A 14755-nucleotide genomic window follows, 5' to 3' on the forward strand; every position below is an offset into this window, starting at 1 on the left:
AAAAATGGTATGGTGTGGTACCAATGGTATGGTACAGAGAAAGTTTTCAAGATAGCTTCAATAGCCAGGTGCATTTGACCAAGAAAAGGTGTTACCTGTTGACATGAAACACTCGGTGTTTGTTTTTTTTTTAATCTACAAATGAATGTCTCCATTATTTGTAGTACCAACAACCAAACCAATATCCCTGAGCTACTAGAACTTAAATCTTAATGAAGGGGGATTAAGAAAAGGATGAGAGGGCTGGGGATATGACCTAGTGGCAAGAGTGCCTGCCTCATATACATGAGGCCCTGGGTTCGATTCCCCAGCACCACATATATAGAAAATGGCCAGAAGTGGCGCTGTGGCTCAAGTGGCAGAGTGCTAGCCTTGAGCAAAAAGAAGCCAGGGACAGTCCTCAGGCCCAGAGTCCAAGCCCCAGGACTGGCAAAAAAAAAAAAAAAAAAAAAAAGGATGAGAAGACAGAAAGTTAAAATTGGGTATGATACTGTAACCTCTCTGTACGTCAGTTTGATAATAAAAATTTGAGAAAAAAAAAAAGAAAGTTAAAATTGGGTTGTAAATAGGAACCCGTATTGAGGTTGCAAACATAGCAAGTCCAAAGGTCAAGGCCAAATAGAGAAAATGGACCACAAGAATGGACTGGAAGAAGTAAAAAGCCAGAGGATCCTGTATAGAGGCAGGCAGGCAGGCACAATACAAAGCTTTGTAAGCCTTCAGAAAGGCTTTAGCCTAGTCAAGTGAGTCCTACAGCCAAGTGAGGAGCTATTGGCCTGGTTAAGTAGGATTACCATCAGACAGTCCCTCTGGTGAGGTTTAGGGTGGGGCCAGTTGGGAAGTGGGAAGTGTTCATGCATTTGGACCCCATGGTTTGGTTTTAGTTTAGGACCATAATAGTGAAGGGTAGATGGTTCTAGATTTGCATTTCAGAATACCTTCTAATTAATAGGTTGAATTGAGTTACCAAAGAATAAGGAACTCAATAGAGGTAGGTTGGAAAACAAGCTTGCCATGTGTGTTTGGTCACCTATTATAGATAGAAAAAGACCCCTCAAAATACTTTGAAAATAGGTGCCACCATTTCTATTCCTTGACATGCCACCAAACCTAAGGCTTTTGCACATACTAGGCAAGCAACCTACTACCATGGACCTACATTCTTGAGACTTTTTTCTTGAGAAAGGGTCTCAACACATAGCTCAGGACAGCCTCGGCCTCCAGGAATGCTGTAATTATAGATGTGGATCAGACATAGCTAAAATGAACATCATTGGATGGCTTGTGGTGGTTCACCTGTTGTGTTCCTAGGTATTCAAGAAGCCAGTACCTGTAGGATTGAAGTTCAAAGCTGGACTGAGCATAAAAGTGGATGAGATTCTACCTCATTAACTAGCAAAATGCTTGGGCAAGAAGTATGGCTCAAGTGACAGCATCAGCTGTGACCAAGAAAACCTGAAATGGGCAGCAGAGGTGGCATCAAAACGAACAGGGCTAACAAGCCTTTCATAGCACCAACTATACCTAGACAGCTACCATTTGTGCTTTGCTGTCAAAAAGTATACTTAGGGGCTAGGAATATGGCCTACTGGTAAAAGTGCTTGCTTCCCATACATGAAGCTCTGGGTTCAATTCCTCAGCACCACATATATAGAAAAAGGCTGAAGTGGTGTTGTAGCTCAAGTGGCAGAGTGCTACCCTTGAGCAAAAAAAAAAAGCCAAGGACAGTGCTCAGGCCATGAGTTCAAGCCCCAGGACTGGCAAAAAAAAAAAAAAAGTGTATTTAGAATGGCATTCATAACTAATCATTCCCTTGGTCTTATCAACCCATTAGGACCAAGTGGTATACAGGTCCACCAGTCCTGGAAGTAAACTGGGCTTGCTGCCCTTCAATTCCTGGAAAGATTTCTAGCAACTCACTTTAGCACTCAAAGTTTGCTTCATGCCAGGTGCCCATGGCTCACGCCTGAAATTCTAGCTACTCGGGAAGCTGAGATCTGAGGATCAAGGTTCAAAGCCAGCCTGGGCAGTAAAGTCCATGAGACTCATATCCAATTAACCACCAGAAAACCAGAAGTGGTGCTGTGGCTCAAGTGGCCAAGCGTTAGCCTTGAGATGAAGAGCTGGGGGCGGGGGGGAAGAGACACAGCTTGTTTCCTCATAAAGCAGAAATTCTATCTCCTAATTACTTATATAAATGCATTTTGTCAATTTTCTTTGGCCTTGCAATAGGGTATTTTGTTATATGGCAAAAACCAAATCAGCTCAGTAAGAAATGGATTCATGACTAAAAGGCTGTTATGAAATGAGGACCAATGAATCTAGGACCTGCAGGAAAATGCTGTGTCCTATTTTTCTTGTGCCATCAAGGAACTTCCTTTAGTGATGGTGGAAAAGGAGCACCTGTGGAGGACACTTTTCCAATCTCACAACACAATCTCTGCTCTCAAAACTCCTTACAAAACTGCAAACAGGTTGGAGGTACGTCTTAGGTAAGGGAATATATATTCTGGAGCACCTGGAATCGTTGAACAGCAGTCCCAGGACACATGGGAGAGCTCCATCCATCTGAGCTTTTCTTAACAATGTTGCCCCGTTGTGCAATATAGCTGGCTTAAATATGCTTCAAGGGCTTATATCAATACTAACATATTAAGACTTAGGTTTTCCCAGAAAAAGCTGCTGGATCTCCTCCCTAACCCCCCCCCCCCCCATGAGGCTTGAACTCAGGGCGTGGGTACTCTCCGAGCCTTTGTGCTCAAGGCTAGCCCTCTACCACTTGAGCCACAGCACCACTTTCATTTTTTGAGTTTATTAGTCTTGGATTTTCCTTCCCAGGCTAGCTTCTACTTGCAATCTTCAGATCTCAACCTCCTGAGTAGCTAGTGGCATGGTGCCTGGATCATTTCAATTTTTATACCTGATTGTTCCCAAACTACTAAACCAACTAACTCCAAGTTCAATTCTGTAGTTCACACCTATTAGGCCATGAAGTGAAGACAAAGCTCAAGTATCCCAAATTTCAACTTCATATTTATATAAAACCGACATTCTTGTTGAGATTTCTGTAACCTGCTCTTGAAGGATTGTTTAAGTATGTCCAAACTTGAACACATTCAAGATTCTTCCCACTTAAAATTTACAATTTACTATACTGACGGGGGAAATGACTGTAAAACATCAACACTGCATTAAAAAAAAAAAAAAACAACAACTAGGCAGCAGCTCAACTACCTAGTCAACCCATTAAAATCCCAAGTTATTTGGGGGTTGTCATAACCCACATTGGACATAAGGAATTTTAAGTTCTTAACATGGACAGAGCTTTCTTAGGACTTCGATGGGTTGCTCACTGTATTTCATAGTGCATCCTTCAATCCTGCCAACAAATCACAATGGCATTCAATGCTTCACTTATTGAAATCAGTACAAATCTGATCACTGTTGAAAATTATATAAATTCAGATGTAGATGTCAGGTTTGCTAAGCCCTCCTTTAATGTATAAAGCACACATTACTAAGTCACAAAATACTTTATTAGTCAGAGAAATATCTAAACTCCACATTTATGCACATTAGGTCACCATTTAAGAGGGCCTGTTATTATCAAAACAGCCAGAAATGAACACAACAAAAACTTCCAAAAAAACTTGACAATTCAATGATCACAACAAAACTAAGTTCTGTTTAAACCTGATGGACAAAATTTAACAATTAGAGTAACAAAACCTTAATTACATTTTTAATACCGATTGGATGAAAGCAAGACAGCTAGAGATTTGACAAATGGACAACCCAATAAAAGTGATAGAGGTCTTGGTGGTACGAGATTTAAGCTAGGTTTCCTGCCTGCTAGGTAATAAGCACTTTCATCAACTCAGACATACTTCTAGCCCTGGTCTATTTTAAAGAATGTAAAACCTAACATGTTTGTTGATAAGAAAAGCCTGTTGACATCTAGCAAAACCCTTTGCTATAAACTACACTCATGGCTACACATGGATGCAATTTAACCAGTTCTAACAGTTCAAAGCCAGCAACTTTTTAACTTGGCCCATTACTACATGAATACTGGATTTAAACTATGTGTAAATTGTTATGACCTAGCTAGCTTGCAGAGCTGTGCCCATTTAAATCTTATATTAACATGTATGCAGTTCAATTCACCCCTTGCCATTACTTGGCAGTCTCTATAAATAAGCAAAAGCAGACTACTTTGTTAATTGACCCAAAACTTGGCACTTCAAAGTTAAACCATTTTAATACATAACAAGATCCCATATTTGCAAAGAAACATTGCCTTCCCAATTTCAATAGCCATGACACTCAAATTTATTTCCCAATAATTTTCTTTCTGAAAAAACGTTTTTTGGAAACATTTTCTCGTTCTCACTTCAAGACTTAGGTACTAAACTGAACTTTAAGGTACACAACTAAAGACCACTTAACTATACATAGCAGGAATACATAAAACCAGTTTGAAATGATAACCTTAGAATCCTGTTAACAAGTCCTTACTTGACTCTGCAATACTTCAACCAAAAGTATACTGGGAAGATGCTAACAGCTATTAAATACAGAAATACAAATATGCAATGCTGCAGTTTTAAAACCCCAGTATCAGCCCAAACTATATTCAAATCTTGACTGTAACCATATATGTGGTACCTTTTACTTGGATTATATTGCACTACTATAGATAATTCTCATATACGCTTTCCTGTACTCACAAAATGTCCCATCTGCCTCTATTCAATTCAGTTTTAAGAAACCATTTAAATTAACCCCAACCCAATTCTTGCCCAGCTTTTTTCATGCATTCAACTGCTCAGTTGCTCTGGACACCACTGATGCCCAAAATGTAACTGTCCTTTAAAATAATTTTTTTTGCCAGTCCTGGGCCTTGGAGTCAGGGCTTGAGCATTGTCCTTGGCTTTTTGCTCAAGGCTCTCTTGCCACTTGACCCACAGCGCCATTTTCTGTATGACTGCTGGGGAATCAAACCCAGGGCTTCATGTATGAGGCAAGCACTTGTGTCACTAGGCCATATTCCCAATTCCCCTACCAGTAAATTTTGAAAAATACTTTTATTCTAACCTACCTTCCCTTCTTCAACACTTATCTTTTTAAAACAAGCTTTTGCTTCGTTTTACCTATAGCATGAACACTGAAGTGACAAAACAAGACACAAATTTCTAAAAAATATTTTAATGAAAAAGTTATCTTTCTGTAAACATTTCGTTATACTACAAATGAAACATTTAAATCCATTATAGACCACCTCTTATAAGTCAGAAAACAATGGAGCTTTAGAATTGTGGACAGGCTAACAAACCTTATCACTTCTGCACACTAGCATGCTTATGCACTACTTTGTGACACCAACCTGATAGTTGACAAGTATTTCATAGAGACATACTGAAAACCTTGAAGTCTAGCTTATTTCTATTCAGTCCTCTAACAAATGGACTTTTACCATAGTTTTTGACATGAAAATTATGTAAATGCAGTACCGGAAGCAATACCCTATAGGTTTAACAAAATGACCAAGTTTCCCCTAACCATTTCCAAGAACATCCTTTATTGGCACAAGTGTGACTTTTCAGAAATGACAATGGAACTGCTTTTAAATAAAATCACTTTATTTCGGATGAAACAGAAAATACCTTGAAAATAAAGTTTCCCAATTTCTTTGTACCAAACCACATAGAAATGCTATTACCTTAACTCTGTGAGGTGATCTAGACCCAACCTTTCTCTGCAACTATATTCTGGTTAACTATTGCTGTTCACATAGGACGTTGACTTACAACTTAGAAACTAGCACATTTGGAATAACTGCCCCCTGGAAAGTGCTAAAACAAATTAAACCTTTTATTTTCCATTTTTAACATGCCCTTTTAGGGCAGAAAAAATAGCCCTTATGACAACCAGCAATTGATTTAAATAGCAACCAAAATATGGGGGAAAGGTGTCTTTTTGAGATGTCTTTTAAAAACAAATATTAGAACCTGTTAAAAACAAAATTTAACCTACTGGTACAAAAAACCCTTGCAAGGTAACTTATGAGGACATTTGGAACACAAATCTTTGTTTCATCAGTTAATTGTGGAAGTTCACTAAAGTGTTTTCCCTAAACATGAGGATTGGCAGCTTAATCGTCAGAAGTTATGCTTATTACAACAAAGGTTTTCGTAATGCTTGTGGTTACTTTCTTTCCTTTATCCTAAAGACACTTATGAGCTCTATATACATGAAAAAAAATGTCATGCCTGACTCAATGAACATTGGTTGACATTGCAGGGGAATTAAAAAATGCGAGGCTTTAAAGTTTGAATGTGGTACCAAAAATTCAGCTTGAGAATCTTGCCAAAGTCCCTACTAGAGGGGATGAAATTAAATATGTAATCTATTTGTGGGGAAATAAATCGTGTCATAGGTTTTACTGTGAACTACAAACCTTACCCAGCCAGAAACCTTCGTATTTAAGATGGTAGGAAAGACATTCCTCATTTAGGCAAGTAGGGTTCACATTCAACCTGCAAATCAAAAAGATTACTCTTACCTTGCTTTACAAAAAAATCACTCTTTAATTAGTGAAAAAATTCAAATTCAAGCCTTACCTAATGCTTATTGCCCTTCCTCGCAGGTCTAAATGCTAGACCTAGTGTCTGTGGCAACTATCTCTCATTGATGTTCCAAAAGGCGAAGAACTCCTTCCTGCTAGACTTTCTTCGATATTTCAGTTGTAATAAGCAGATTTAACTAGCTGCTCACTATCATCATAGTATCTTATGCTTTCACTCCTCTGTGGTTGAAGCTCTTGCTGCTGCCTTCTCATTCTTTATTTATGCTGACTTGTCCATAATCAAAAGGCTGCTGAAGTCCTGTCTTAGTGAGTTTCCTTTGATCCACCACTGTGCTTTAAAAAGCATAACTTAGGTCCTTTAAAGCTGGTTAAATCACCCTCCTCATGGCTTACTTTTCCACACTGTTCATCAAAGCTAACCTAATACAACTTATAAACAGGTCACAAACAGAACCCACCTGCTTATAGGTTGTAAACATCCACTTACTGAGATTTTAACTATTGAGCTAGTTCCAGAACATGAAAGTTGGTTAACAGTACAATTAACCCTATATGCCATTAAAGGATACTGTCAAGGTTGTATCAAACAATTTCACAAACATAAAAACAGGAAATGTTAAATCTTCCCCATTCTTTCAACCTTTATTATATGAATAAAAGAACTTGAGACAATTTAGCTCAATTTTAATGTTTCCCAAGCATTATCTTGACCAAGTACCCACGTTATGAACATTGACAGTGTCCATTTATATAACCACACTTGATGTTAATAAAGACTTAACCATTTTCTAATATAAGCCTATGTTCTACACTGCTTATTCACATATGCCCATTAACAAATGGAATGTTGTCTTGATACATTTATTGGTTTGAGTGTTTTCTGGAAAACTTCAGTATCTGTGAAGACCAATTTCCATGCTGGCATTGCATGCATCCAAATATTAATAATGCACAGAATTAGAGCAACAAGAGAGCATATTCAAACACTAGCACACCCCATCCCCCTTTTTATTGCTTGTTTTGCTTAGTACTTTAAAAACCACGTAAAAATCTTGAATTCAATGTTCACTGCCAAAGAAAGAGTAACAGCAGGGCACATACTAAGGGTTTGAGTGAAATTGTAAGCACTAGCTGGCGCAAACAGTAGACATTTGTTTATATAGTGTATGACCATATTGAAGTCTTCTCAACCAGGGACTTCCAAACAAATTGCTAACTCATACCAACATGATTTAGGTTGAAATATACATAATGAGTAAGTGTGTTCTGTAGGAATTTAACTAAGAACTCAACAACTATCCAAATTTCATTCCATGTCTTTGGGAAGTGAGCAGCTTATTCTAAGCAACTGTGCTACATATCTGCTGCATTGTTATTTTGGACAATTATATCTCTATCCTTGGATTCACTCAGCAAAAATGTGTAAGGTACAAACAGGAAAGCATGCCAGCCAGTTAAGAATTTGACAATGAAGTGTCTTTTTATTCTCTTGCTCTGAAAACTTGCATGGAGAAATTAAACCAAGGAAAGTAATAAAAACGTATAGGTCTCAGGGGTTTCAAAGGAAAAACAATAAAATCAGGTATCCACTAATATGCTCAGACATTGCACACTTAGTGGTCCTGTATCGAAAATTAAGAATAGTTTCTAAAAGGACGAGGAAAACATCCACTACCCTTTACAAATTTAAACAGAGGGCAGCAGACATGCTTTACACTCCAAAACTATGGTAGCAGTCAGTCTCAAATGTAATCAGGGTAAATGTAGAATGGAGATGGTTCTAAATACAGCTAGGATTCAGCAAATCTTAAACACACTAAAATCATGATTACATTGAAAGAAAATGCACAAAAACCAAATAGGGATTTTGAGAATTTTTTTTCATTTGAAGGTAATCTTAATGCTATTAAATTCACAAATATGCTAATTTAAATACCCAATCCTATGTATCTAAAACACACAATGCATACATACAAGTATCTATTCTCTCCACATGTCAGCGCCCATTCATATCATGGTTTGGAAATGAGGAGAATAGATTCCCCTTAAATTGCGAGTCAGTAAGGTGTTTCTTTACAGTTAACTTTAGCAAAATTCATACAAAATAGTAATTAACAATGATCTTTACTTGTTAACTCACAAGGAAACACCTTCAAAACTGCATTTTGTTAAAGTTTCTGTACTAAAATGTAGAAAAACTGAACTACACAAATATTGAAAAGTTAAAAATTCCTTAATTTTTTATTCCTGGTACCACTACCACAATTTACAGGGCAATATACCTGATGTAATGAAAAGAAAAAGAAAAAGACAAAGCTACAACAGATAAAAGACCTCAGGAATGTACATCTAATTGACACTACATTGCATTAATCAATAGCTGCACTTTTTGCAAACTGTGGCTATGACAGTCCTGAACAAGAAGGGTTTCCTGTTTAAGCTGCAGTAACTTTTCTGACTATGGATCATCGTTCCTTCTGTGGCAGATTTTTACAGTTCCTCTAATGCATTTGGGACGACTGTCTCAAAGTAACCTGCAGCTTTCCTGACAACTCCTCGCTCTCTCTCCTGCTAAGAACTGTAGCCTGTTGAATAATACAGGATAAAAAAATTATTACAGTCAGTGAACAGGTTCCACATATTCTTTATCATCACAATAAAAATTTAAAGATACCTACCCTTTTTCTGTCGTTTTTAAAACCTTCTGCTACCATATCCACCACTTCCACCACCAGATCCATAACCACCTGAGAATACAAATGAAGAATTTTCAAATATACACAAACTTTTAAGCTAAAATTACTCTGAAAGTTTTTACTAAAATTTATTTACCACCATATGGACTGCCAGAGCTTCTTCCACCAAAACTGCCCCCCTTCATGGGTCCATAATTTGACTGCTGTTGTCCACTGTAATTTCCAAAATCATTATAGTTTCCACCACCACCGTAGTTACCTAAAATTGCAAAGATTTTATTTGTAGTTTTACCTAGACAGTCAAGTTTTATCTCCTCTTAAAATTAGGGAACTCAACATGTGACAACCATGGTAGCACACTCCATAAATATGTACATGCAACTCTGTCAAATGACTGAAATTGTAGAGAACTACCAATCTCCCTTTACCATAAATTGATCTCATAGCAAACCCAAGACACAGGTTGAGAAGGAAAATGTGTCCCTAATAAAGCTCTGCATTAACAGTTAAGACCCCAAATTATTTTAGCTAACCTAAGACCAGCGTTGGTTCAATACCATATTCACTTCAACATGTCCAAGTTTTCAAACAATTTCCACATTCCATTTACTAGTTTAGATGTCTTAGGAAACGGAGACATTGGGCTGGGAATATGGCCTAGTGGCAAGAGTGCTTGTCTCGCATACATGAAGCCCTGGGTTCGATTCCTCAGCACCACATATATAGAAAATGGCCAGAAGTGGCGCTGTGGCTCAAGTGGCAGAATGCTAGCTTTGAGCAAAAAGAAGCCAGGCACAGTGCTGACTTTTAATATACTTTAAATATACTGACTTTAATATACTTTAATATTATACTCTATACTGTTGAGTCCACTTTACCACAACTAAGAGTTGAGGGTATTTTTACTCATTTACTATATACCCAAGAAAAATTTAGATTTAAATCTCCATTTTATTAGAACTTAAGTCTCCATTTTATTAAAATGTTAAAAACTTCTTTAAACTCTTTAACTGAAATTATCGAATACTTAGCAAGTGAATGAAAACTTACCGCCACCAAAATTTCCTCCTTCATTGTAACCATCATAACCTCCTCCTCCACCACCATATCCACCACCTTGGTTTCCATAACCTGGTCCACCACCACCATAACCTCCTCTACTACTATAACCAGGACCACCGCCATAGTTGCCACCTGTAAACAGGCCACATAAAACATTGTAAGGGGGTGAAGATACTGAATTCCAGTTTATATGACTTTTAAGGAACCGGCAAGCCAATTAACATTATAAAACCTGTTAATGCCTATCTAATACAAACAGCAAAAAATCTTAGTATCTTGAAATCAAAACTCAGTTTTTAAATATTTAAATTTCACAAAGAAAAGCAAATCCAGCTTGGACCTGGTAGCTCATGTCTGCAATCCTAGTTGATCAGGAGGAGGGCAAGGTTTGAAGGCAACTCAGGCAGAGAAGTCTGCAAGACTCTTATCTCCAAGCAACCAGTAAAATGCTAAGCTGGCAATGTGGCTCAAGTAGTGAGCAAGTAAGCTGAGTGAAGTAGGCCTGAGTACTAGCTCCTTAAAAAAAAAAGCTCCAGTAACTCAACTGCTAACAGATGATTTTGGAGAGTAGGGGTGATAAAGGCCTTCAAGCTTGTCAGGCTATGCTCTACCATTGTCATATTCCCAGCCCACAGTAAAATATCTTTTTGGAAAAAAGGACTAGTGTTCATCTCCAAGGGAAATTTCATTCTTCTAAAGGGCCAGCTAAAAAATGTATTTTATTGATCTAGACATAATAAGAAGCACAAGCTTACCATCACCTCCAAATCCATTGTATCCACCATCACCTCCTCCATAGCTACCTCTGCTGCCACCACCTCCACCACCATAGCCTCCTAAGGAAAGCAAGACAGGAATTAAAATTATATATGCTAGTGACTTCAATTCAAGATATATTTGTACTTAGAATTGTTAAGTATAACCTACCTCTTCCACCAAAGTTTCCACCACGTCCAAAATTACCTCCACCACCTCCAAAGTTTCCTCCACGACCCATAAAGTTGCCAGATCCACCTCCACGACCTTGAACACAGGCCAAGTTAAAAATTTTAAGAACGTTACTAACACCTCTAATTTACTATATACATGTAACAGATTTACTTACCTCTTTGTGATCCAGCAGACTGCATCTCTTGTTTAGAAAGGGCCTTTTTCACTTCACAATTATGCCCATTAATAGTGTGGTATTTCTGAACTAAAATTTTTTTAACCAAACAAAAGAAAGTTATTTTTTTTGGAAAACAACATAAAAATGATAACCTGTCATTATGCATTGCATTAACATACTGTCAAGAGAAGATAGTTGAGTGGGGGTAAGGGAATGTTCTGGGAAGTTAGGTGTTGATTTCTTGATCTAGATGCTGGTTACACAGGTGCAGACAATTTACAGAAAGTGACCCATGCACTTTTTAGGTTACTAAGTACAACCAAATTTGCCAAGCAACTTAGCAAATTTAGTTCAAAATACAAACTCAAATTCCAATGTTGTTACTTACCAACAATTTTATCAACTGTATCATGATCATCAAAAGTTACAAAAGCAAATCCTCTCTTTTTTCCACTCTGCCTGTCTTCCATAACTTCTATGGTTTCAATCTTGCCGTATTTTTCAAAGTAGTCTCTCAAATTATATTCTTCTGTATCTTCTTTAATACCACCAACAAAAATTTTCTTCACTGTTAGATGGGCTCCTGGCTTCACAGAATCCTACAAATAAAGACAATAAGTCAAAAAAACCAAACTTTCACTGTTTCACATATAATACAACAAGGTATTAAAATACCTCTCTAGAAACTGCTCTCTTTGGTTCTACAACACGTCCATCAACCTTGTGGGGTCTAGCACACATGGCTGCATCCACCTCTTCAACACAAGAGTAAGTCACAAAACCAAAGCCCCTGGAACGTTTTGTCTGAGGATCTCTCATTACCTACAAAATAAAAATTTAAAATATTAAAGTACATCTCTACAAGTCCTCTCCCCTTCCTAAGAAGGTTTTTCTTCCCTTCTAACTTACCACACAATCTGTGAGTGTGCCCCATTTCTCAAAATGTTCTCTTAAACTATCATCTGTAGTTTCAAAGCTCAGACCACCAATAAACAGCTTCCGCAGCTGCTCTGGTTCCTTTGGATCATGGCCCTAAGAAAAAGAATCAGTATGTTTTATTATTTCTTGTAATTTTTTTAAGTTGCCAAGTTTCTGTAACATTAACAATTTGGCCAGTTAGCAATTTTCCCACAATGCTGCCAAGAATTGCTTCAAGTCAAAATAATTCTAGAATAAAAGAAATTCATTCTTCAAAGCTGCAACTAAGTGTCTTGGAAGGGACAGTCATTTTCTAAGAAGCCAGGGTGTCTAGCAGTGTCCAACCATTCCATTTTAAGTACTCCTTGTCTATGCTCCCACAACTAACTTGAAATGACAATCTGTAACGCATATATTAAAATTATTTGACTGGCATATCTAGAGAAAAAAATTACATTTTCCAAAAAATCAACATTAAAATAGGCATCACCAGGCTAAACCAACATCTCTTCCACGAAAAACTTTGAAGACAGCCCATCACAGTTTTTTGTGATCAATTTGTTACAGGATACAAAACTACGTGTACTTAAATGGTTAAGCGGTTCAAATACAACTTACATCATGTACAATATATACTGCCTGACCAGAATGAAGCACAAAACAAAAATGCACATTAGAAAGATGCTACCTGAAACTGTATTCCAGCAAGCTTGTTTAAATATGCTACGTAACTGCCACTTTTAATCATGCACGAATTTCGTTCATCTGAAGTCCTTAATTAAAGAAATTCATTTACATTCTGTCCTCTAAGAGATGTTAAGACTTCGAATCGAATGGTAATGCTAAATGATTAACAGCCGGTTAATCCACTTTCTCTCAAGGTTAAAAGTACTTCGTAAGAACACGAAGACTGACCAAAAGAATAATTAAAACACACATGTAATTCTCACAAACATATGAAAAACTAAAATTCATAAAATAAAACCAGAGCCGAAACAAGCAACGGGAAATTCAGGGGTTTTTTTTTTTTTCTCAAAAGGCTCAGTTCCTACTTCTACCTCGACACACATGTAAATTTCAAATTCGGCAACAATAAAAAGCATTTCACCCACATGGTGAGCTGAGTAGTTCCATTCTGAACACTTTTGGAAGCATTTTAAATTAGAAAGCTTTCCAGAAAAAAAAAACTCTGGGAACAAATCAAAGCATTTAACAAATTCTGCTGGCCGAGTTGTTCTGTAAAGGCCTAGACTCGCGTCCCGGCAAATTCAGTAAAAGCACCGCGCCCTGAGCTTCTCGGCAATTCTCGGCTCCGCCGGGCCGCCTCCCGCCAGTTCTCTCCAATCCCGCGCTCTTTCCCGGCGACGCAGCGAGGCGGCGGCCATTGCGGACCAATGCGCCATTTCGTAACTCGGCGGCGGATCGGAGTCAAGGTGGCCGCCGCCCGCTTGCTCGATCGCCCGGATGTGCTGCTCGTCCCCTCCCCTCCCCCACCACCTCCTCCCAACCGCTCCCGGGAAGGCCCGCCATGCCGCTCTCGGCCTTGCATCCGAGGCCGCGCAGCCGGCGGGCCGTTAGGCCTCCTAAGGGGATCCCCGACCACGCTGCGTCTCCGTGGGCCGCCGGTGAGGCCGATGGTGCGGGCGAGGCGGGCGAGGAGCCCCGAGGAGGCCTCAGAGGCCCGCTCCCCTCCCCCACCCGCCGCCCCTCTCATCGCAGAGCGCGGGACGGCCGACCCGGTCCACCCGGCCTCCCCACTCCCAGCTAGACCCCCCAAGCCGGTTGCTACCCATCAACCCCCCGCTCTCCCCCTAATACCTCCTCCCCCCGGCGACGGCGGCGACGGCCGGAGTCGGGCTGGGGGCGACCGGGCGGCGGTTTTACCTCCATTTTGAGACCGGACTCGCCTCTTCCAACTCGAGTTCAATATGGGACCGAGAGGAAGAGGCGGGGCTAGTCGTCACGTGACGCTCTTTCCGCGCGCCGCCGGCCTGCCGGAGGAGGGGCAATCTCGGAGAGGGGCGTGGCCAGGTGGGAGCGAAGGGGGACTGGATCAGCGGGTTGGCGGGCGGAGGCTTGGCGGGCCGCGGGAGCGCGCGCGCTTCACTAACATCCAATGAAGTGCCGCCCTGGCCGCTGTTCGCGCCTGGGCGGCTGTGGGCACGTCGAAATGGTCTCGGCCAATGGTGAGCGCCCACGTCGGGAGAACGTCTCCTGACCGCGCGTCACCTGAAAGAAAGGCCTTTCCCTTTCTTCTCGCGCGGTCTACCCCTCCCCCACGCGGGCCTCGCCTTCTCCGTTTCCCGGTCCTTCCGGGTCCCGTTTTTGAAGTTTAAAAAAAAAAAAAAAAAAAAGACACTTTTCCGAATTGAAAATTGCTAG

General features: G+C 39.7%; 1 protein-coding gene across 3 annotated transcripts; it reads right to left on the reverse strand.

The window, feature by feature from the left end:
- Positions 1-5192: 5192 nt before the first annotated feature.
- Positions 5193-14403, reverse strand: Hnrnpa3 (heterogeneous nuclear ribonucleoprotein A3). Of its 3 annotated transcripts, none has more exons than XM_048345192.1 (11): positions 14258-14403; positions 12365-12487; positions 12131-12277; positions 11844-12054; positions 11453-11542; positions 11275-11370; positions 11103-11183; positions 10336-10479; positions 9422-9544; positions 9268-9336; positions 5193-9174 (listed from the first exon to the last, which is right to left on the reverse strand). In XM_048345192.1, the coding sequence occupies exons 1-10, from the start codon at positions 14261-14263 to the stop codon at positions 9284-9286; spliced, it is 1074 nt and encodes a 357-aa protein (XP_048201149.1). In that variant the 5' UTR covers positions 14264-14403; the 3' UTR covers positions 5193-9174; positions 9268-9283. The 3 variants fall into 3 exon arrangements, with proteins under 3 accessions (XP_048201149.1, XP_048201148.1, XP_048201147.1); XM_048345191.1 differs by having other exon boundaries at positions 5193-6539; positions 14192-14343; XM_048345190.1 differs by having other exon boundaries at positions 14192-14343.
- Between the last annotated feature and the right edge of the window lie 352 nt (positions 14404-14755).

The sequence above is a fragment of the Perognathus longimembris genome, chromosome 4 (assembly GCF_023159225.1).
Source record: "Perognathus longimembris pacificus isolate PPM17 chromosome 4, ASM2315922v1, whole genome shotgun sequence".
Classification (NCBI taxonomy): domain Eukaryota; kingdom Metazoa; phylum Chordata; class Mammalia; order Rodentia; family Heteromyidae; genus Perognathus; species Perognathus longimembris.

What these genes read in the sequence shown, in the direction of transcription:
- Hnrnpa3 (XM_048345191.1), bottom strand. Translation starts at nt 14,263, where the DNA reads ATGGAGGTAAAACCGCCGCCCGGTCGCCCCCAGCCCGACTCCGGCCGT. An exon ending in TACAGTTGATAAAATTGTTG is followed by an intron (nt 11,543 to 11,843) that starts GTAAGTAACAAC and finishes AAAAAATTTTAG; the next exon opens with TTCAGAAATACCACACTATT. An exon ending in CAATGGATTTGGAGGTGATG is followed by an intron (nt 10,480 to 11,102) that starts GTAAGCTTGTGC and finishes GCCTGTTTACAG; the next exon opens with GTGGCAACTATGGCGGTGGT.